Source organism: Perognathus longimembris, chromosome 22, assembly GCF_023159225.1.
Source record: "Perognathus longimembris pacificus isolate PPM17 chromosome 22, ASM2315922v1, whole genome shotgun sequence".
Classification (NCBI taxonomy): domain Eukaryota; kingdom Metazoa; phylum Chordata; class Mammalia; order Rodentia; family Heteromyidae; genus Perognathus; species Perognathus longimembris.
This window is the reverse complement of record NC_063182.1, coordinates 11,485,058-11,509,892: the sequence shown is the minus strand read 5'-3', so window position 1 is coordinate 11,509,892 and position 24,835 is coordinate 11,485,058. Positions and strand designations below refer to the sequence as shown.

The 24,835-nt window shown below is 41.5% G+C and overlaps 1 protein-coding gene across 1 annotated transcript in view; it reads right to left on the bottom strand.

The window, feature by feature from the left end:
* Cmya5 (cardiomyopathy associated 5) overlaps positions 1 to 24,835 on the bottom strand; it is an 85,826-nt gene that overhangs the window by 33,163 nt on the left and 27,828 nt on the right. The window contains exons 2-6 of the mRNA XM_048331291.1: positions 10,493 to 20,195; positions 5,706 to 5,801; positions 4,229 to 4,462; positions 3,264 to 3,286; positions 1,638 to 1,756 (exon numbers count right to left, since the gene is read on the bottom strand). Coding sequence (XP_048187248.1) covers positions 1,638 to 1,756; positions 3,264 to 3,286; positions 4,229 to 4,462; positions 5,706 to 5,801; positions 10,493 to 20,195 — 10,175 coding nt within the window. The remainder of the gene's footprint in view (positions 1 to 1,637; positions 1,757 to 3,263; positions 3,287 to 4,228; positions 4,463 to 5,705; positions 5,802 to 10,492; positions 20,196 to 24,835) is intronic.

Genomic DNA, 24,835 nt, shown 5'->3' with positions numbered 1-24,835 from the left:
AATCCAATTTCTTAGTCTGCAATTACTGCCCTAGTTTAACACCTCCTAAAGTCATAATAAGGAAGCATCCTTTTGTTTTGAGCTATTTCTAAGCAATGGGCGTGAGCCCATTAAGATAAAAATGACTGAATTCATTATTGTATAAAAATTATTGGGGCTATAGAGGTGGTTCAAGTGGTAGTATGTTTGTGTGGCAAACAGGAGCTCTGGATTCAAACTCTAGTATCTCAAAAAGAAAAAAAATAGAGAAAAGATAAAAGATAAAAGAAAAACTTTCAAGTTTAGGGTTTGGAATTTTGTAGGTTTATTTTGAGGGGTGTGGTTGTATTTTTATGATGCAGTAACCTTTTAATAGTCACTAAACTAAAACTCTTCCCATAAGAATGAGTTTTAAATACAACTGTCATCTTAAAGATAATTTTGGAAGAATACAACATCTTTGGTCATGGGTCTTGAACTCAGTGCATGGGCACTGACTTTGAGCTTTTTTGCTCAAGGCTAGCACTCTACCACTTTAAGCCACAGAGCCATTTCTGGTTTTCTGGTGGTTAATTGGAGATCAGAATCTCTTGGACTTTCCTGCCCAGGCTGGCTTTGAACCGTGATCCTCAGATCTCAGCCTCCTATGTAGCTAGGATTACAGGTATAAGCCACCAGCACCTGACAACAACATCTCTTAAAGAGGCCATTTAAACACATTGAACACTAAGTGAAACTTGATAACATGAAATACGGAACTTTGAGAGCACTAAATAAGTTCCATTGTCTTGTTTGTTAAAATAGAACAATAAAAAATATTTTGAAGACCGGCAGGATGCTTCTGACAGCTGAGTAGGAGGTTCCTGGCTATGGACCGTGATGCTGAGCTGTTAGTTCTCTAATCTGTTTTGCTTTGAAGAAGAACAAAAAAGGAAAAAGAACTGAACCAAAGAGGGGAAAACCACTCAAAGGAAAATTGTTACAACTTCCTTTTTGCTTCCATATCCGGCTGATGGTTTGAAGTAAATAATTATCAGAATGACGAAAGGGAAGAAAGAAGGGAGGGTGAGAGGAAGGAAAGGAGGGAGGGAGGGAGGGAGGGAGGGAGGGAAGGAGGGAGGGAGGGAGGGAAGGAAGGTGACACATAGATACATGAGTAGAGATAAGTATCCTTTTCTTTTTGGAAGCTTGAACTCAGGTCCTGGGGGCTATTCCTGAACTGTTTTGCTGAAGACTAGCACTCTACCACTTGAGCCACAGTTCTAGCTTTTTGGTGGTTAATTGGAGTTAAGAGACTCGCAACTTTCCTGCCTAGGCTGGTTTCAAACCAAAATCTTTATATCTCAGCTTCCTGAGTAGCTAGGATCACAGGTGTGGGCCACTAGTGCCCAGACAATGTCTTATTTTTAAAAGAAGACAAAATATTAAGGAGTGCTTGGGTTCTTTGGCTCCTTCTTTCCACCTCCTTTTAGCCCAACACAGTCATAAAGCTTCAAATAGAAATCCCTGAAGTAGAATGTTGATCACCTGCTTTATTTCAGTCTTGCTGTAAAATCTGCAACCAACACTTTTCTTTCTCTAGATATAGAAATGTTTCAAAACAAACAAGTATGAGCTGCCAAATTTTATTGAAGTAATTAATATATCAAAATGGTTACCAGCTACTTGTTTCAACATCTGGTCACTTCTCGCTGAGCTGTCATCATAATGTTCAAAAAGGGAGAAGGCAGCAGGCATATTCTCCAAAGAAGCTGTTCTGTCCATCGCAGAAAGCAGCCTGCCGGGGGGGACAGACCTCTGTGTAAATTAAGAAAGTACTAACCGATGTACAGGACAAAACCCAAAACAATTGTTCAGCAGATAGCTGGGGTTAGTGGTGGTTTTATGAAGCAAAGCCCCACTGTATTCCATTATGGCGTGACCTGTTGTTCACTTTTAACATTGGTGTATGACAGGGCAAGCGTACATCTTTTAGCAAGTAGATCCTACAATGGTAGAGATTATCTTTTTCATTATTACAGGAAAGAGCAAAAAGAGGAATAACTACAACTCCCTAACAGGATAGCATTTCCAAAATAAAATGAGATATGCAAATATTGAGTCTAAATGTGTTTGACAGCATTGCTTAATTTAAGCATGCTTAGTGTTGAGAAAAAAGAATTTAATATGCAAGTGCTGTCCTTCTTGATAAAATATAAAATGGAGAAAAAGCAGCATGGTGAAATAAACTAGATACCCATCATGTCTCCTAGAAGGAACACACCTGGAGACAGAAGTTTTCTGAGCACATGAAAGTTAGTTTTGTGTATGTGTGTGTGTGTGTGTGTGTGTATATATATTGCTGTACACATGCTTATGAACTATATTAACAGGACTTTCAATTGTGTATATTTCTGTACCAAATCCAATAATTTTCTTGTCTTTTCCACTTCAGAGATGCATTCTCTTTAGGTAACATACAGCTTTAGTAAAGATTAGCTCATTGCCAATTAGACAACAATGAAGTAAAAGTTAATTTAAATGACGCAAAATGAACAAGTGTAAGCGCAAAACCAAAGATATGAGGTTTAGTATCAAATAGTTTTCAGTTTGCATTAGTAATATCCTAATGTTTTAGAAAAGTAAAAAGAAGGAAAGATCTCAGGACTTGCCATGAGGCAAAGGGTAAAAGGGTCAGATCTCAGTATCAGATGCCCCAAAAGGTAAACCTAAATCTGGGAGTGTATGTTTTTATAGTCAACATTTTCTAATTTCTTGTTGAGTGTTTTGCCTTTCAGAAGAATAAAGAATCTCTTAGACTGACTGTATAAGACATCAACAAAACAATATCAAAGGAGTAAGATTCATTTAGGTTAGCAGCAGAGAGAAAAGATAAATGCATGACTATCTCTTGAAGAGAAAATGGGATTGCATGGTACATAAAATTGCTCAAGGCAGACATGAAGGATTCTTTCATAGTTTCATATTTAACCAATAAGTCTAACCATCTATAACTTTTTTTGTACACACTGACAGGAAAGATGGTCCACATTGAGTTGAAAATACAGATTACATCTCAAGAAAGCAGTTAAGAATCTACATTATGATAATTGTTATTTAACTAAAGCACATGCAATTTTCTTTCAAAGCTATCATTTAGCTTTTAAAAGCACTGTGTCTCAAAGTGAAAATCCATCAGTTCACTAAATGTATTTTTTAATTGGCAGCTCCATTTCTATAAAGCATCAAAATATTAAAAATAAAGCGTCCAGTCATGCTATTCCCAGTCACCATGGTTTATATACCTTTCATTGATTTCCTCAAATGACTTATGAAGACAGAAAAAGAAAGAAGAGAGAGGAAAAAAAACGAATTAGCAAAACAAGTGAAGTGAGCATTAAGATTACACATGACCCCTCAGCTTCCCTAAGGCTGTTTTTCTTTGAGGCTTTTGTCTGGAAAACTGAGGAATGAGTGTGTTCATAGAGTTGGATATGAATTGGGGGCAAGGGAGGAGGAATTAATCTACACATTACCTCTGTTCTCTTTTTATCAGCAAGGCAGCGAACAGGTTGTTCATATTCTAGTTCTCTCTATTTAGTAACTAATGGCTTAGCTTCCAAAAGGAATACTCTGAAGCAAGAAAAATGACTTAAATTTTCTCAATGTGGGATATATAAATTTAAAAAAGTATAATCAGTAATTATCTGAGTGATACCTTCTCTATGCTTTCCTGTATTTTCTAATTTTTTAGAATAGATACAGATCTATCTCCTAAGCAGAAAAAAAAATGCTTTTTCTTCCAACCTTTCTTCTAGAAAGAAGAAACTATTTTTTCGCAAAGAAAAGGTTTCCAGGCAACACATGAAGCATTTTACTACTGCTATGCTTCACACAAGGTGCCCCATTTAAAAATATTAAAGCTTTACCTTGACTAAGTAGAAAGCAACCCAATGATTCTAATTATCCCTTAAGAATGACCAGGTCCACTTGACCCAAATTTACCCTGGCTAGAGGTGCTACAGAGACAATGTCCAAGTCTAGAAATAGAACACAGGATTTCCCAGCATAACCCAGGCTGGCTTAGAATTTACTATTCATCCTAACCTCAAACTCACAATCCTTCCACCCCAGGCACTAGGATTACAGGTGTGAACCACTACACCTGACCTGTGGGTGACATTAAGGAACATAGAAAGATGAAGTTTTACAAATCGACTGGGGCCAGCGTGGGCTCCAGGTATAGAGACCCACTTCCCTTGGTGCTTACAGTCAGGAAGACAGTCTCGTCCAGCTCCTCTGCGTCTCTCACAATGGTCTCCAGAGTATCCTTGGCAGTGTCCATGCTCTGCAGAAAGTGGACCATCTGGTCATGCAGGAACTCCATCTTCTTCTTCTTCACTTCCTCAAAGCTCTGGGCTTTCTCATCGTACTGTGCCAAAACTTTCTTCATCATTTCCTCATTCTGTTCTTCCAGTCTTTTCTCCTTTTTGCTACAGTTTTCCTAGAGGATGAGAACAAAGACGCTTCAGAATGACACAAGAAGTACATATGTGACCCTTCCCTCCAACTTTTTTTTTCTTTTAAAGAAGTGGCCTCTCACATCCTGATGAGAGAATCAAAGAGCAAGTGCGTGCTCGAAATTTCTCCCCCAAACAACCTCCTTTGCCATGATTAACTTTGCAATATAATGCAATGTGAGATGATCACCAAGAGAGCTGGAGGGGCTGCCCATGTGGCTGAGGTGTAGAATGATTGTCTAGCATTCACAAGGCCCTGGGTACATCTTCAGCACCCCAAAAATAAGTACATAAACATTGCAGAGAGGGAGGATCCCAACCATCATATAGTGGAGCGGAGTTTGTTTTATTTCCAGCCAACAACTAAAATGTTCTTCAGAGAGGGGGCAGGGCAGCTTCTGCCACGGTAAGAGAAACTTTATCACCCATCCAGACACACCCAGCAGACTGGGTGCCCTTCTCTCTAAAAGAGACACTTGGAGGAGGAGACAAAAATCATTAGCTCACTGATCTACAACTGGAGCATCGGAATTATTCAGCAGCCTTCAGCGGTGGCCTGGAGCTGTCCACCACTCTCCTGTTGACAGGTGAGGGTGTCTAGGCCATCTCTGGACCAGGATGGGCACTTCTCCCACTCCTTTCCCTGTGGACCAGCAGGAGCCATCTGCCAGAAGACGTGGTCTCATCCAATTCAGCGGTACTATGAGAGGCCCTCGCTGACCCTGGGCTTGGAACAGTGGGCAGTAACTTGGAGCAGTTCTTCAGGGTTACCCGAGTGAGGGGCAAGAAAGTAATGTACTTAATTCTAAGTCTCAGACTCTTATATATAAAACGAATTCAAAAGTAACGCCTAACTCATATGCTAATAATGAGGATTCATTTGGGTAAAGTAGATTAATCACTTGCCTTATTTTGGTAAGTTCCCAATCAGTGTGTATGTTTAAGGACAAGTCCTTGATCCTTAGGCAGGTAATAGTCTCACTGATTACACACAAAGGGAAGACTCTAAGAGCTTTCCTTTGAATCAACAAAACCAACAGTGGCAGAAAACTCTCTCTCTCTCTCTCTCTCTCTCTCTCTCTCTCTCTCTCTCTCTCTCTCTCTCTGACACACACACACACACATTCACACACACACACACAAGTTCAGATCTTTTTAGGTCAGAATCACTTACTGGTAATATTGTGAACAAACCAGGCTAGAATAAAAGGGATTTTGTGAACTTACCTCAATGGTATTAAAAAAGGATTCTATCTCGCTAACAAAGGCTTCAATCTTCAAGGACTTTTCTTGTAAATTTTCAAGAAATTCTGCTAATTGAACCTGAAGAAAAGAATGAAAAGATCCTTAGTGTACAATACTTGGAAAAAGAACTTCAAGGAGTAGGGTCCACTTGTTCTTTATAAATGTAACATATTTGGTAGACACTTACTATACCATATTCACTAACAAACCATTCCTTGAGTTATTTTTGCTGTTTCATCTAGACTGAGTGCAGGAAATACCATATGATAAGCAGGAGCTTGCAACTATTAAAATTCACTTTAAATTCCTCATGCAAGAAAGGTAAGAGATGGACTGGGGATATGGCCTAGTGGCAAGAGCGCTTGCCTCGTATACATGAGGCCCTGGGTTCAATTCCCCAGCACCACATATACAGAAAATGGCCAGAAGTGGCGCTGTGGCTCAAGCGGCAGAGTGCTAGCCTTGAGCAAAAGGAAGCCAGGGACAGTGCTCAGACGCTGAGTCCAAGCCCCAGGAATGGCCAAAAAAAAAAAGAAAGGTAAGAGGGTGAGCTCAGAGTGTTTTATATAGTCGGACCTAGCAGCCTTTTTGCTAAAGTGCTTCAATATACCTGAGCAGTTTCCCCACGTATGCACATCTGGTATTGAAGGCTATCGGGTGAGCTGAGGGCCTAGCATACCACATGACTATTAAATGACCCAAAAGTTATGGCAACCTTCAAAAGGTTAAACTTCTCAAGAGGTGACCAGATTAAAACCAGATTAAAAATGTATGGGGTACCGGGCACTGGTACCTCAGGCCTGTATTCCTAATAACTCAGGTAGTGGAGCTCTGAGGATCACAGCTCAAAGCCAGCCCAGGTGGAAAAGTCCCTGTGAGACTCTATCTCCGATTAAACTCTCAAAACCCAACCAGAAGTGGCGCTGTGGTTCAAAGTGGTAGAGCACTAGCCTTGAGTGAAAGAGCTCAAGGACAGGGCCCAGGCTTTAAGTATAAGCCCCACAACCAAAAAAATAATAATAATTTTTTTAATGTATGGGTTGATGGAAGGGCAGGGTGTATACTTTAGCTGTAGTTATAAGCTTAGTAGAAGTCTACCCTGCTAAACTAAATAGCAAAACAGATGATCAGAGCTTCAACCATCTGTCTATCCACAGAACCGTGATGACATTACATTGATCCACGAGGCCTCTTCAGGATCTACCCAGTCCTTCCCTCTACCACCCATATCTCCAGTGCCTCTTGGCCTCTAGGCTCCTACCAACAGGCTGCCTTTCCTGGACTCTTTCATCTTTCCAATGGTGTTCTCTAACTCTAGAATGTTCTCCTGGCCCTTGACTTCTACAACAGCACTCTATCTCACTTAAGGCTCAGCCATGTTTTCAGAGACCTTGTCCACAGCACTCCCCCTTCTACTCCACTGTATCCCTCGTAAAAGGCTGGTTCCTCAGTACTCTCTACCCCACATACACAACCCTGTACTGACTTGGGGTCCTACCAGATCATCTTTTATTTTGTTTTGTTTTTCCTCTTACTTCTAATGATAAAAATCATTCTGGGGGCTGGGGATATGGCCTAGTGGCAAGAGTGCTCGCCTCGTATACATGAAGCCCTGGGTTCGATTCCCCAGCACCACATATACAGAAAATGGCCAGAAGTGGCGCTGTGGCTCAAGTGGCAGAGTGCTAGCCTTGAGCAAAAGGAAGCCAGGGACAGTGCTCAGCCCCTGAGTCCAAGGCCCAGGACTGGCAAAAAAAAATCATTCTGGACATAGACCAAGTCCATAAACACTAAGAAGGGAAAAAAGAAGAAAAGGAAAGAAGGAGGAGAATGAGTGATGGACAAAAGTTATGCCACAATGAAAGGGTAGAGGAGAGAGGAGAAGTAAAAATCTGGGTAATTTGTACATGCAGTGCCTACAGAAATACAAAAGTCCACCTATAAGAGGCTAGAGAATTTTCAATGTACAACTTTTTTTCAATTGATTTTTATTTCTAAAAAGTTGTCAACCAACTATTAATCTCATGGTTGGCATAACATAATGAAACAAACTTCCCTGGCTTTAGTCAACCACTTTGTATTTTCTCCTCATACTCTTTAGATAAGATCAAGGAGAAAAAAAAATAAAAATATTTTAAGTAACATCTCTACTTTTGAAATATTTCAATTAACAATATTTAGAAAGTTATTTTTTAGGGCTGGGAATATGGCCTAGTGGCAAGAGCGCTTGCCTCCTACACATGAAGCTCTTGGTTCGATTCCCCAGCACCACATATATGGAAAACGGCCAGAAGTGGCGCTGTGGCTCAGGTGGCAGAGTGCTAGCCTTGAGCGGGAAGAAGCCAGGGAAGGTGCTCAGGCCCTGAGTCCAAGGCCCAGGACTGGCAAAAAAAAAAAAAAAAAGAAAGTTATTTTTTAGTTTCTAAAACTCAGAGATGAATAAAACATAATGAAAAGATTTGAAAAATCTGTTTCTCCTTTCTTCTGAGAGGATTGGTAGCTTTAACTTAACAAGTAAATAACACTATGAAATGGGCTACACTTCACTGAGCCAACATCTGAGGTTTAAGATTTCACAAAAGAAGTTGCTCCAGCTACTTCCTTGAAACTTTAATAAGTGAAGTTTTAACAGAATTTTTCCCTGGAAAAATAGAATCAGTTGAGACGGATTAATTTGGTAGGGAAATAAAAGCCAAGATTCTCATATGTAATTTAATCAAAATGAGCCTGACAGTTTTTAACAGCAACCTAATTAGATGGTTATTGTGAAAATTACTGTTATTAACAAGCTTCTGAGCCAAGGAATATGGATATGCAATCAATAGTGTGAACTCTAGCATCATCCTGCCCTGGGTACCAATCCCAGCTCCACATCCCATCACCGTGGCAAACCACTTAAACAAACTGAGCATATTTCATTATCTGCAAATTGATGGTGGAGACAAGGGAGCTATAAGATCTCAAAAGCATCCTGTATATAAGTAACATAGCATAGACCCGGCACAGAGTAAGTACTTGATTCATGTTGTTATCCACTAATTTTAAGATCATTCTGGCTGCTGTCTAGGAAACAAAAAGGCAGAAGAGAACTGTTAGAAGTGATTGAAAGGTAGATGGGAGACTCAAAGGCTCAATGCTAATTTCCAATGGCATCTCTGAACAAGTGGGATCTTTAGAATCATAAATGTAGGGTATGTGTTGTGACTTTTATCTTGGACAATAGAGTCCAATAAACACAGCAAGGAGAATGCAAAAATTGCCCACTTTGAACAGATTGAATAAGCCAAAGTAAAAATCAAAATTTAAAATTGTATTGTTTTCCATATTTTTATAAAACTTAAATAGGGATGGAGGTGTGGCTCGGTCATAGGGTGCCACCTAGCAAGTGTTAGGTCATGAGTTCAAATTCTAGTAACACCAGAAAAAAGGAAACTTTAAATTTCTCAATGTAATATATGCATGCCTCAAAGGACAATATTGCAGCTGATATAACTAAGTTACATTTTCTATTTGGAAATATATCTTTTATTTGGGGAAATGGGCAGTCCTGAGGCTTTCACTTAGGGCCTGGGTGCTGTCCTTGAGCAATTTTTTTTTTTTTTTTTTTTTTTGCTAGATTAGTGCCCTACCACTTGAGCTACAGCTCTACTTCCAGCTTTTCAGAGTTTCTTGCCTACGCTGGCTTCAAACCACACTCCTTTAGATCTCAGCCTCCTGAGTAGCTAGGATTTACAGGGATGAGCCATGGGAACCCAGCTCATTTGGCATTTTTTTTTTTTTTTTTTTTTTTTTTGGCCAGTCCTGGGCCTTGGACTCAGGGCCTGTGCACTGTCCCTGGCTTCTTCCCACTCAAGGCTAGCACTCTGCCACTCTGCCACCTGAGCCACAGTGCCCCTTCTGGCCGTTTTCCATATATGTGGTGCTGGGGAATCAAACCGAGAGCTTCATATGTAGGAGGCAAGCACTCTTGCCACTAGGCCATATTCCCAGCCCTCATTTGGCATTTTTGAAAATGTAAAGATAATTCCTATAAGATGATAAGCCCCTCGAAGGCAATGATCCTATGTTATTTCTTGGTATCCTTAGGATTTAGAAAAATGCCTGGCACACAATATATGCCCAACAAGTACTTGTCAAACTATTCTTTTCCCTTTTTTGTGCCAGTCCTGGGGCTTGAACTCAGAGCCTCGGCACCGTCCCTGAGCTTTTCCATTCAAGGTAGGGCTCTGCTATTCAAGACACAGCTCCAGGGCTGGGTATATGGCTTAGTGGTAAAGTGCTTGCCTCGTATACATGAAGCCCTGGGTTCAATTCCTTAGCACCACATGTATAGAAAAAGCCAGAAGTGGCGCTGTGGTTCAAGTGGCAGAGTGCTAGCCTTGAGCAAAAAGAAGCCAGGGACAGTGTTCAGGCCCTGAGTTCAAGCCCCAGGACTGGCAACAAAAACAAAACCAAAAAAACAAGACACAACTCTACTTCCAGCTTTTGGGTGGTTATTAGATATAAGACTCTTCCAGACTTTCCTTCTCAGTCTGGCTTTGGACCACAATCCTCAGATCTCAGTCTCCTGAGTAGCTAGGATTACAGGTGTAAGCCACTGGTGCCCAGCTTGTCAAACCAATCTTAACTAAACCATTAGAGAAGCATTCTTAGTTATCCCTCAGACCATTTTGCTTAAAGATGAATTTACTCAATATCAGTCCTTTTATAATTGAGAAAATATAAAAGCAAAGTTAATAATTATATTGTCTGCTTTAAAATGGACGTACCTTAACAGCATTTATCGCTGTGTCAAGTGTTGAAACTTCATGGTCCTTGTGGGTATCAAATGCCTTGTCCACTGCAGAAATTAGGCTTTTGCAGGTATAGCAATATGCCTCAACCTGGGACCTTTTTGCTTCCTTTTGTGCCTTTTTAGCCACTAATGTCGATTCTAATTGTTCTTCTTCTGTCCTCTCTTTACCCAACTCTTTCTGTTCAGCAGACATACTTTGTTCTGCCACACTTGCAAACTCATGTTTCTTGAGGTGTTCAAAGGATCCTTTTTCTTGAGATAACACATTTTCAGATGGGGGTTCTGCATGTAGTTCTTCCGATAAAATGTTTTGACTGGCCACTTCATAATTCATAGACTCAACAAATTCATATTCATCCTGTACAGGGCTATTGCGGAGTCTCTCTACACTTGGCTCAGCTGGGATTGATATTCTAGATCCTTCTTGTGGTGTTTCTTGTACATAGGTAGCACCAGATGCAAATTCTTCCTCTGGGAAAGACACTTGTATTGGGACATTCAAATTGACCTCTGGACTTGCATTTCCTACCTCACTGTCCTGACTGCTTGGTTCTTCTGCACTCTCTAGAACTTGACGGGTGTCTTCAAATGGAACTGCATAACTCATTTTTTGAGTAACCACTCTGACTTCCTCAGTTATGGCTGCTTTCTTCTGCATTGCCGCATCACCAAAAGTCTTTACGTGGGCTACTGATTGTTTTTCTCTATAAATAGCCTTAGGTTCTTCCTCCAGACTTTTCTCCCAACTGGTTCTAGGCTTCCCCCAAATTTCTCCTTCTGCCGCTATCAGTTGGTATGACTCATCTTTAATAACTGGTTTTTCTTCTAGACCTTGGCCTCGGCCCTTTGGAGTTACAGACGTGTCAAGAAGAATGTCATCCTTGAGTGTGTATTTCTCAAAATACATTCCGGCGCTGTCGTCAATGTCAGAATGTCTGCTTGGGAGTGATGCCTCAGAATCCGCGCTGTCACCTTCAGGAGCTGTCTCACCTTCTCTCCTCTTCTGCCCGACGGCCTCATCATACAAATCCTTATATAAAAATGCAAGTGGCTCGCCCAGAAGCTCCGGATTCACAGTTTTGACAGTGGTAGGAAGTGTCTGAGCTCTTGACAAAACTCCTTCTTCTGCACCAAACAAAGGCATTCCAGGTGACCTAGAGTCCCCATCTCTGTTGATGTCCCTTGAAGCAGTTCCACCTGCTGATTCTTGGATACCTAAAGGCTTTTGTGTCTCTGGAGGAGATAAGTTTTCGTGGTCCTTTTCTGATCCATAAAAGCTTTCATCTAATTTCACCAAGTCATAGTCGTGTTCTAGGGCGCTTGGCTGTGAACTTTCCCGGGAAGTTTCTTCTTCGGCTCTCTTTGGGAGTTCCTCTTCAGAAGTTAATTTCCATGGAGCTTTCTGTTTTTCTGGGTCTGGGGAGATGTTATAATCGATCAAAGTATATTTTTCAAAATAATCTTCTCCACTGGGAATTGTCTGCTGAGTAAAAATCAAATCGCCTGCCTCTGGATTAGTGGCTCTCTCCTCTTTTGTTTTATGAGTTTCCTTTTGTTCACTTTCCTTCACTGGTTTTACTTTTCTATCAGAATCATCTATGTTGCTCTTTAGTGTTTCATGGGAAGCAACTCTCTCCTTCTCCTCATGAAGGGATATTGTTTTAAATGAGGATTTCTCCTGCAAATATTCTAATTTATCTCGCACCTGTTCACTTTCTTCCTGATCCATTGAAGGAATAAAGGCAGGAGCATGAATATTCAATATCTCACAGCCTTCAGAAATGATACTGAAGGCACTCTTCTGATCTTCTGAAAGTCCAGCTGGCGTACTAGTTGCTGTAAATTCTTCATCTTTTGCATATGTGCCTTCAGGCTCCTTGGACATTTCCTTAGTGGAAGTTATTTCATCTCCAGTGATTGCTGATGCATTCATTATAAATTGAGCGTAATTGCTTGTTGCTGAAGAGTGTGGTTTGTTTATGTGGGCATCTCCTTCCATCTCAAAATGGCGCTTTGAAACAAGAATGGATTGTTTAGGTATCTCAGATGGGTGGTCTTTAAATGTTTGCATAGTATGGACAGTAGGTCTATCTGGAGTTAATTCTGACCGTGGAACTTCCTGTTTCTTCACTGTACTAATTTCTGGAGAAGTTCCTGAAACAAGAGGTTGTGGCTTCCCCAGTGACAGCAAATAGGGTGGTGTTTCTAATTTCTTTGTTTCATCAGAAGGAAGATCTAATGTCATTTCAGAGTCAGGAGATGGCAGTCCTCGCTCCATACTTTCATTTGTGATAGCTACTGAACCATCATTGGATAGCTCTGAAATGGTAAACTTTTCCTCTTTGAGACTTGACATGACTTTTCCCGTGCTTGACTTTTCTAATACCAGATTTCCTTCCTGAGGTAATGAGTGATTATTTATTTCATCATGATGAGGAACCACAGGGCGGAAAACCTTGGTTTTCTCCACCAAAACTTTACTTTCTTCTAATAGATGTGGTTGAGTTTCAACTGTCTTTCGTTCCCTGATTTCTAAGGGAGCCTCTGAGAGCACGCTTTCTGGTTTTTCAGTAATTGCTGGTGTTTTAATGGATGAAAGTGGTTTAGGTTCATCCAACGAATGACCTAAAGAGACAGGTGGTTCTTCCGGCATAGACCGGGCTATAGTCAAAGAATAAGGCTCACTTTCCTGCTGCTTTCCTTCTGAAAATACCTGTGCCTGCCTGTCTTTTTCTTCTCTCTTCTCCTCAGAACCAGCAATATTGTCAGACCTTCCCTTGTCTTCTTTTAAATAGCTGTGCTCCAGCCTTGCAGCAGCTCTTGATTCCTCTAGTTTAGTAGGTCTAAAGTCAGCTACCATTTGGGATTCCCTTATTCCTTTATTTTCTCTATGCTCAAAGGAAACCATCACTTCTTGTTTTTCTACCACCTCCTTCTTTTCTGTCAAAGCATAAGGTATAATCTCCAAACTATCTTTCCTCTCTTCAGAATGTTTCCAAGTAGGTTTGGACATTTCCTTCTTTAATGTGTCTTTGCCAAGATCAACTAAGCTATCTTTTGATTCTTGTACTGACAAAATTATTTGCTGTGGCTTCTCTGATTCCATCATTGTATTTTTACTTACAAAGTTAGATGACGCTTCTTTGGGCTCTTGTGGCATCTTACCTACTACATCAAAGGAAACACGTGACTTTTCTTTTTGATCACCACTTGGCTCTTCCTTAAGAATACCAATATTCCATGAAGATGAAGGAATGCTTGCTGGCTTCTGGTGGATTTTACTCTCAGTAACAGGAAATGGAATCACATTTTTGGCTTCTTCCATAACTGGTTTCTCACCCGTAAGGGAATAAGGTTGAATTCCATGATTCTCCTCAACAACAGACGTAACTAACTTCGTGCCCATTTCCCCTGAATAGTCTGAGATTTCTTTCTTCTCATAATCTTTTCTAGATACCTCAAAGTTTGATTTGGGTTGTTTTAAAGCTTCCCCATTTGATAAAGACGTGGAGTTCTCTTTAAGGTCTTGACCTTCCGCAGATTTAACGGAAGTACCTGTGCATTCTTCAGCCATTTTAAGTTTTACCCCTGGTGCTGAAAGATCAGCTGTTTTCCCACTTGCTCCAGCATCAAGAGCAATTGCACCTTCAGGCTCTACCACAGTCACTGCTTTTTCTACTGAGGGACTTGGCTGAGTTTCTAAGTCTTTTTCAGCAACTTTGTCTTCTGAAGTGCTTGATCCAAAAAATAAACTGGACATCCATGATTTGAAAGATGACATTCCTTTCTTTCCCTTTCCCTCAGGAAGACTTTGCTCGACCACCTGAGGCTTTTCAGGAAGCTTTTGTGTCTCTGGGGGTTGAGGTTCTTCATTTGCTTGGAGGGAGGGGGTGGGTTTTCTTCGTGTGGGTATTTCAGGAGCCAGATTCCTTCCCTCATTTGTGTTATCTACAAGCTTTGACTGAACCATTTTTGATTCTGCAAATGACTTCTCTCCAGGTAGAGATGTGCTGCTGCGGGCTTCATTTTCATTGCCCAATGTAGGTTCCACAACTTCTGCCAGGGAATGGGCTGCTTTCACTGGAGAGGGGACAGTGCCTGGCTCTACTTCTTCCACTGATGGGCCAAGCACTACTTTCTGGCATGTTTGTTCAGGAGGTAGTTTGATTTCTTTCTGGTTCTCTGCTTTAGAAGGTTTGGAAAAGTCATCGTTTACTTTCTCCAACATCAAACTTTCCTTCCCCATGGTAGAATGAATCTGTTTCTCCTCTGCTATGTTTCTCTCTCTACTTGGTCCTTGAGCCAACTTCACTTCTTCAGAAAAGGAAGTTTTAGTTGATGAAACAAAACCATCATGATTGGAGGTCTTGAGAGCAGACACTGGTTCTTGTAATTCGGCAGAATGTGGCAGAGCCTGCTCTCTGATTCCACGTGTCTGATGTTCGTCGGATGCAGCGGCCTTGAGCTGCTCTGTCATCGGAGCATCGCTGCCAGGGGAAGCCAGCTGCTCAGACTCTCTTCTCCCTCCATGCTGACCAGCCAAGTGATCTGGCTTTTCCAGCATCCTGTTATCATCCTTTGGAAAACGAAGAGACTCTTTCATTGCGGCTTCTTTCACATCTGCAGGCTCAGCTGAAATAAATGATTTCGATTGTTCCACAGGCAAATTGTCTTTCATAAATAAAAATTGTTTGGCACCCACATCGGGCTGATCTGCATGAGAACTGCTCACATCAGGCAACTGAACAGCTTGATGCGACGGAAGCGCTCTTTCAGGCTTCTTTTGTTCCACAAGGAGGTCAGAGGAAACAATCGTGGATGGTTTTGGAGCAGACTCATGAAGTTTCCTGTTTCCTTCACTTCCTTCTCCTCTGTAACTAAGCTCAGCGCGGCTCTTTTCTAAAACAGAGTCCCCAGTTTCTGTGACAAGAGATTTTACTACATCTATACCTAAGGACTCACTTTGCCTACTTAAGCCACCAGGCAATTCTGACTTAGCAGTTGGCAGTTCTGCTAGGTGGGACAGCTTGTCTTTCTTAGGCTCTCTAGAAAGCTCGGCCACAGCAAGTCCTTGTTTTCCTGACAGGAAATCCTCTTGCACTGGAGAAGATTCTTCCTCTGCTTGTTCGTTCTCACCTTCCCCGAGAGTCAGCACAGTTGGGGCTAAATCTTTGGACACTAAATGTTCAACCTTGGGAGGAGAAATTGTTGTCTCCTCATTTTTGCTTTTTGGCATTACAGATTGAGGTGCAGGTGACACCTTTGGTGCAGCAGGAAGTTTAGTTTCTTCTTTCTTTATCTTACCACCTAGGTCGAGTAAAAGAGAAGGTTCTGGCCTTGATGTCTCTGAGGCAGGCAGCAAGTTCTTCTGTGATGAAACCGAATGTTCAGAGCTGAGGCCTGCAGAAAATGAAGGACCTTGTTTGTCTTCTGCTCTTGATTCTGCTCTTGATTCCTCAGATGCATCTGAACGCTGGGAGGGTGACACTTTAGATACTGGCATCTCTGGTTTAATTTCTTCCATTTCTACTTTCGACAAACTAGCAGGCTCTGTTACAGAAGATCTACTTGGAGATGAATCTAATGTAATTTCTTTCTCTGATTCTGACCAAGCTGAATCTTTGGATAAAGAAGTTCCAATGAGAGAAGCACTTTTAGTTACTTTTTCTTCTTTTAGAACAGAAAGCTCATCCATCAATGTTATGGTTGACGGCAAGCCTCTGCCTGATTCATCTGCTCCTACTTTTGCTAAACCTACATGTTCTACAGTGGTGTCAAGAGATGGATCTGCTGGGATATCTTCTCTTGCTATCTTGGTTAAGATGGAGTCAAGCTTAGTCTCAGGTACTGTGGTTGTTGAGAGGCTGGGTTCTGCTCTTATCTTTCTTTCTTCTGGCAAAGCCAAAGTGGTTGGTGCAGGTGGACCATGTTCAAATTTCTTTCCTGTTCCTGCTGAGGCTGAGTGAAGCTCTCTGGATATTTTGGAATCCTGTTTCACTTCTGTTTTCACTCCGGAGAAAATCTCAGGTCCAGAAATAGCTGTTTCCTTTGGAGATGAAGCTGGTTTTGCCTCTTCAGGCTCATTCCTTGACAATCTTCTCTGTTCTAGTTCAGAAGTCACAGTTGGAGTTAAACTGGATTTGACATCCTTCTTTGACTCATCTACCAAGTCAGACAAAACTGAGTATTTCATCCCAGACCCTGGAATATTTGGAGGCTGAGGCTCCAGTTTTTGATTCTGCAATCCACGTGCTGTAGAATTGGGGACCGTTTCTTCTGTGACTTTTGTCAAAGCCATCTGCTCCTCTGCAGCTTTTAGAATGTGTGGTGCTTTGGGCTCCTGTTCTTTCTTTTCATGGACTGAGTCAGGTGAAAACTGAGATGCAGGTGAAACAAGTTTCGTTTCTCCTTTTGCCGTGGATGATTGTGCAGGTGATAAGGGAGACGTTATGGCTGCCGATGAACTGACCGCAAATTCTCCCTTCTCTGATCCACTGGTCAAAGATGGTAGAACCATGTCTCCAGGTTCAGATGATTGAGTTTTCTGCTGATGTGCCAAAATGAGAAATTCAGATACAGATGTGGAGATTTTTTGAGCATCTGACTTAACTTCTGCTTGGTCAGCTTTGTTTACTACAAGTGGCAGGCTTGAGTCTTCAGACTCAGACATGACAGAGAAAGGTTCAGGTATTTGCTCATGCACTGGTGTAGCCGCTGTTGATCCCATCTCTCCCTCCTCTGTTTCTGAAAAGTAGGAGTATCCTGAAGCAGATCTTGCAGTTAATAGTGGATCTGGCTCAATTTCATTTTTCTCCATGAATGGAGTTCTATAGGGTGGGATTGAAACTTGTGATGCTGAGTCTGGAGAAAACAGTTCTGTTTCTTCAGTGTCTTCATCTGACAAAATAGTTTGTTCAGATGGTGATGTTAAACACACTGGTGAATCACACTCGAGTTCCCTTTTCTCTGTTTCCTGAGTTGCATAGGGTGAAAATGAGAATTCTGATGCAAATGCAGAATCTGGAGAAAAAGGGCCAATGTCTTCTTGTTGTTGCTCTGATAGATTCGTAGGTGAGGAGGCACTTTTTAGATGTAGAGGGGATGTCTGGATAATTTCTTCCTCCTGGGGCTCTGGTGTTGTATATGGTGGTGCTAATAAATCAGTAGTGGACGTGGAAGAAGGTGAAAACCATTCTGTTTCTATTGTCTCTCCTGATAAGGCTACATCTTCAGATAGAATGGCTGGAGGTGGTGAGGCCTGGTATTCAGAAGTCATCTCAGTGTGTGGTGAGAAGGTACCTTCAGGGGCAGAAGCTATAGCTGGGGAATATAGCCCAGTGATTTTCTTTTCTTCTTTAGACAAAGCCCTGTGCTCAGAAATGCCTTTTTGTTTGCGTTGTGGCACATCATCCATCATCTTCCTTTGGGATTCCTGAGTTGCTTTTGGTGGAAGTGTAGATTTGGAAGTCAGTTTTGAATCTGGTGTGAAAAGCTCACTCCTTAGGTCCTGTTCATCTGATAGGACTGTGGGATCTTCCATAGCCGCAGGCAGTGGTGACGGGCTTGCAGAAGTTGTCTCAGTGGTGGGTGGGGGGAGAGAGCACTCAGAAGGAGAAGTCACAGTGGGAGAAGATGGAGAAGTGTCTTCCTTCTCTTCTGATTGAACGATGGGCTCAGAAGCACGTTGGGGTTTTAATGGGGACTTATGACCCATTGTTTTCTCCAGTGAGTCTTGTGTTGCATGGGATAGAAGTGAATATTCAGAAGCAGATGTGGAGTCTGGTGTGTAAGGGCCACTTTCTGAGGCCTCATCTCCTGAGAGGATCTCTGGTGTAACTGCTGAAAACAACGGGGACTGGCATTCAGAGGTCTTCTCAGTGGTCGATGGTGACAGAGAGCGCTCAGACACAGAGGCCAAAGCTGGAGAATAAGGCTCCAATTCCTCATGCCCTTCTTCCAAGAAAACTGCTTTCGCAGTGGATGGAGAAACTGCCTCAACTTCTTGCTTCTCTTGTTCACGGTTCAAGTCTTGTGGGACTGAATATTCTGAGGCAAAAGCAGAATCTGTGGAAACAGATTCATTTTCCTCTCTTTCTTCCTCAGACAAAATGACATGTTCAGGTAGGGATGTTGTCTCTAAAGGTAGAGGGGGCTTCTCTTTTTTGTGCTCCACTTCCGGGGACAAACGTGATGGGAATGGCTCCTCCGAAACTAATGGACTTTCTGGGTAATCAAGTTCTATGATCTCTTCTGCTAAATCAGAGTCTTCAAGTTCAGTAGTAGCAGCTGCTGGTAGAGCCTTTTCTACTTCTTCTTTCCCCGGCTCTTGCAATGTTAGAGAGATGAATGGCTCAGGTACGTGTTCTTCCTTCTCTCCTTGGGCACTGGGATGAGGAGGAGGCAGGTGTTCAGAGACTGGTCCTGCTCTGTCTAGGGAGGCCAGCTCCAGTTCCTCTTCACCTGGTGCAAACACTTCCTGGGTGGATGTTCCCAAGCCTGATGTTCCCAGAGCATCCTCCTCTACTTCCAGTGCCCCAGAATGGTCAGCAGAAAGTGTATCTCCCTTCTTTCCTTCATCAGTGAGAGCTGGAGAGCTAGGAGAGTCAATCTCTGATGATTCAAAATCTTGTGCATCTGGCTCCAGTTCTTCCTTTGCTGTTTCCAGAAAGACAGTGGCAGGTGGATGGGAGGAGGGCTCTGTTTCAGGAGTGTCCCCCTCATCCTCATTCTCTTGTGGCACTGAGTGTGGAGGTCTGATTTGTCCTTGCTTTGTGGTGTCATTCCTTGCATAAGAGGAATCTGTGTACTTGGCACTTGGTGTGGCGTTTAGTGGTGAATCAGCATAAGGTGTCTTCTGCTCCTCATGACTGAATAATGAGGTGAAGGACTTCGATCCCTTGGAGAGAGCCCCTCTCCACGGGGGAGCAAGCTCTTTCCCTTTGTCATCTTCTATGCTTTGGGCTACTGATTTGCCTCTTTTTGAAACTACATTAAAATCGCGATTGTCCAAATCTGGCTCTAGACTAATGGATGCATCTTTTCCTTTTCTGTAATGTATCTCTTTAATTACATAACCCTTTGGCAAAGTTCCATAAAACTGTAGCGGAATTAGTTCTTCTTTTACTGAGTTAAACATCTTGATTTTATATTGCACTGTGCCAATGTAGACAGGCCTTATTACCAATGGCTTGTGTTCTTTGTATATTGCTCCAGTAATAGGAGGAGTATTTGAGGTGGTTTTCTTTTTCCTTGTTTTATCATAAATGCCAGCAGAAGCCTTCTCCTTCTCTGTGGTTAGTGCTTGGCTTTCCGAAATTAAAGGATTATCTTTTTTGTGTTCTGGAAGACTTTGGGATTCCAAAGAATTTCGTTTTTTACTGCCTTTCCGACGCAATGATGGTGAACCATGCTTTGACTTATGAGTTCTCTTCCGAGCCTTCTTAACTTCATCTACAATGAAGGAAACATTTCCTGGAGGAGAATTCAAAGTTGACCCTTCCAGACTACACACACCGGAGGTCTGACTTTCTTCCGAGGCCCAAGGAGTGGAAGACCTACTTGAGTTGGTCTCCCAGGTGATTCCACTGTCTGCCTGTTGAACTGTCACCATGGAAAAGGAGGGGTCGGAGATGATACACTCTTGCGTGGTCTTGCCCTCTTCTTCCTGGTCTGATAACCTATAGTGAATAACACAGTCAACAATTATATTACTAGAATAACAAAACAATATTCATATGAACTATTAAAATAAGTAAGTGTACTTTAATAAAGGATATGAAGATGACCAATGTTGCCATCTAGATATATAATGAAAAGCTGTATATAAAGTTGAGAAATTGAAGGCAGGATATCAAAGATAGTAACTCATCCCAGGCCAGAATGAATCAATATCCCTCACACGCAAAGGAAGCCAAAGCTTAGTTCAGCACTGTCCCCTCTCTAGACTGCCTCCCCATCTCACTGATCATAGTTGCTCAGTCCCCAGGACTCTTGTCATGTCTCTTGTAGCTGTGTCCTCTTTGTTACCCCTGTCTTCTCCAAGCCTAACTTCACTCCTAGATTGTTGGCGCCCACTTCCTAACTGGTCAGATGGAATCACATCCGGCTCTTTCCTACCCTAACCCCACCCTCCCCTGTCTATCTGTCTAGCCTAGCTAACATTTTCATTCTGGTACTCCTCACTCAAAAATCTCAGAAAACGTTTCATACCTCCATAATAAGAAAAAAAAGTTCAAAGGGGTGGGGATTCGACCACTGGTAGATCATTTACCTAGCATGTACACATTCTGAGTTCAGTTTCACAACACAGAGAAGAGGAATTCAAACTTCTTAGCACTCTGACCCCTAACTGACTTGATTTTGTAGTACTGCCCCTTCCATAATTTCAGTTTTAACTACAATCATGTGCTGCATAACAACATATTGGTCAACAATGGACCTCATAAACCACCATGGTCCCAAGACATTATAATAGAACTGAAACAACCTCTACTCCCTAGTGACAAAGTGGCCATGATATGTCACTCAATGTGTCATTCATATTTTCAGTGATGCTTGTAGAAACGAACATACTATACAACAAGTCCTATAAGAATATAGCATGTACCGTTAGGACAGTGTGATAGATTATGAGGATAAACCATGTTTATATGTAAGTTAATTATTTGTTGCAATTGTTTTGGTATACACTGTAATTTTAAAAGTTTACTGTAGGGCCTGGAAATAGAACTCACTGACAGAGCATTCACCTAGCATGTGAGATGCCTTTGAGATCCCAGAATTGCAAAGAAAAAATGTTTATTGTAAAACCATAATGCCATGTTATACTATAGAAACCTCATGGTCTTTATATCTCTTAATTTCAACAATTGTGCAGAAAGGGATAAGGGCATAGCTCAAGTAATAGAGCACTTGCCTAGAAAGTGCTTGAGGCCCTAGATTGAATCCTTAAAACAATACTAAGAAAAAAAAGGGGGGGAGAGCACCATCACATACAGTGATTGTGTAACCATCCAAGTTTGTGTAACACTGATATTCACACAATGAAATCACCAAATGACACATTCCTCAGACTATATACCCTCCAGTAAATATATCATAGGAACTCTGAGTCATGCCATTGATTAAAAGGCAGATGACAGAAAATGCCAGCTTGCTATACTTCATTTTCATCATCAGCAAAAGAGAGATAATGATTTATGGGGTGATTATAAGGATTCTGAAGTACATCTAAAGTCCTAACAGAAAGTGCTTGGCATATAGCTGGTACTTCACAAATGTTATCTACATTTAGGGCGCCCATAAAATCCTTGAACTAAATATCAAATTTGCCTTAGCATAGTCATTTCCAACTGGGCTTTTCCCATATCTCCTATCGAATGCAGGCTTTGGCTGACCCTTTGCCTGCCCTTGCATCTGTCTCTCAAGATTCGGAAGCTTCTTCAATGGATGGCCCCCTCCTCTTCCCATTTCTTCGTTTAGAACGTTTACCACCCCCACAGACTCCACCTTTCTGGCATGTTTAAACTCTAGCTACCCTTCAAGAGTATTTTAAAACTTGCGTTGCAATTTCCTGACCAAGTAGGCAGCCATGCTGGCCATTGTTTTACAGACATTAATCTAGAGATTAAAACTCCAAGAGCTTTTTTCTCTTAGGAATACGGCTGGGTACAACTACCAAAAAAAAAAAAAATCCCAACTATTGATTTGCATGTATTTTTTACAATAATAGAAACAGGGAACTCACTACATTAAAAACCACTATAACATAAACATTAAAGTGGTTAAAACTAAACAAAAACACACACATAGGGCCTGGCACCTGTGGCTTCTGCCTGTTGTCCTAGCTCCATTCTACCTTCCTGAGAGGGTTCTAGGCCAGCTTTGCAAGAGCAAAGTCTGTGAACCCCCATCTCAATGGAAGAAGCTGGGCATGGTGGCGTGTGCCTGTCATCTCACCCAGCATGAAAACAGGCAGTTCACACACAGTCTTAGCACACACTGGGGCGAGAATTGAGAGCTTGTCTCAAATATACTCAGTACAAAAAAAGTGCTGGAGGCATGGCTCAAGTGGTAGTCTGCTTGCCTAATACAATGCCTACCTCCCTTATTAATTCCTTTCCTTCCAAAAGTAAATTATCAGGCACTGCCTTTTATCAGTGCTTTACTCCATAAAACTTAAAAACACCTGTGGGGAACTTTATTAAAATATTGATAGTAACCCACCCATGTCCCTCTACCCAGTGACGTTGACTTTAATGTGTTAGGATATAGTTTGGGCATTGCTGCATTTTTATCTTTTAAGTTTCCAAGTACTCCATAGGCATTCAGTTGAAAAATCATGATCCTAAACAATCATAGCTCCAAAATCTAGTATATACTTTCTTGCTCACTGTGACTCTTTCCTGGTGTGATGTTGGGTTTGGCTGAGGACCAGGACCTTAAATTACAGGTATGTTCAAATGCCATTTGCTAAACCTCAGCATTCCCCAAGCACTGACACACAAAGGGAGAAGGGTGTGCTAAGATCTTGATCTCCCAAACTCCCAGCATGGTGAGTTGGAGCCTGTTGCAGCCAGAGCCCAGGACACTAGCTGTATTAGTAGCAGCCTCATTCATTCACCCCAGTGGGCTATAACTTACTTTCTTTTCCTTTTTTATTTTGCCATTTCTGGGGCTTGAACTCTGGACCTGGGCACTGTCCCTGGGTTCCTTTTTGCTCAAGGCTAGTCCTCTACCACTTACCACTTGAGCCATAGTGCCACTTCTGGCTTTTTCTGTGATTAATTGGAGATAAAAGTCTCAAGGACTTTCCTGCTCTGCTGGCCTCGAACCATGATCCTCAGATCTCACCCTCCTGAATAACTAGGCTTACAGGTGTGAGCCTCTGGCGCCTGGGTACGTATAGCATTTTCTATGCATATTCTGAGTGTAAAGGATAGGAAACAGGAATAGCTTTTCCATTTTTCCTGGCAACTCTGGGCTCCCTTATTTGTGTAGGTATTAAACTCTGAATTTAATTAGAAATTAATCTTGGTACTGGGCTACATCTTATTTTGAACTGTTTTCTCAGGCTCTTTTACATACCTAATTAAAGTTATTTCACAGAATTTTTAACTCATACTCCTTCATGTCTTGTCACTTCACAGAAATAGGATGAAATTAAAAATGAAGGTTATGATATGATCTGGGAAGTCAGCATTTGGAATGCCTGTGACTATAGTTGCATTATAAAAGCAATTACAAATTCAATTTAGAGTTCGTTATTGATTGTAAATTCAGTGTACCCAACCAGAGACATTTTCATTACCAGCTAGAATGAGCTCAAGAGTGCTGAGCAGAGCTTCCAAATGGCAATCAACAAAGGCGGAGCCCTGCTGAGGAGACCCACTTGATCAATCACCTGCTTATTCAATCATTGCTTGTTTCTGCATTTAATAAACTTTTGTTAAGTTTAGATAGAAAGAATTCCAATGTAGATGCAGAACTTTCTTTTAAGAAGTTTAAATATAATGATGAGGAAAAACTAAGCATTTCAATCCTATTACAGAAGACAGCCAAGACCCAGCAGGAAGAAAAGGCCTCATAGGGACAAGATACTTGAGTCAGAAGAGTAAGAGTTTGCCAAAAGGGTACATTCCTTTCTAATTGATGTCTGTCAAAGAAACTTTCTTATTTTGACTTAGCTTTCTATGCAAATTTATGTAAGGAAGTGAAGTGAGAAAGTTCTAAGGACCAACCCCACCCCCACCCCCACCCAACCCATGACAGAGTTGGGCCACAAGGTTCAACAGGTCTAACAGCAAAGAAAGGATAGGCTGATACTACAGATGACCCCCAAAGCTCTTTTTGAGGATATCCTCCAATCAAAGCTCAAATTATCAACTGTAACTATGGAGTTTATCATGGTTCCACCTTTATCTTATTAATGTGGTGAATTATAGTGATTGCTATGCAGATATCAAACTAAGTCGAAACACCTGATCTGAACTCAACATGACTGTGGTGGAATTGTACTTTCTGTGTATAATGCTGGATTTTATTCTAATATGCTTTTGGGAATTCTGTTCACATGATCATGAGTAGTATTGGGCTGTAACCTTCTTGTTTATAATGTGCTTGTCAGATTTTTATATTAATATTACATTACAATTTCTTTAAAGATTAGCTGCTTCATAAAGCAAATTGAGTGCCTGCAATCCCAACAATCAGGAAACAGAGGTAGGAGAATTGTTAGTTTGAGGTCAACTTGGGCTATATAATAATACCCCGCCCCCCCAAAAATAAAGTTAAGAATTCTTCCTTTCTTTACTATACT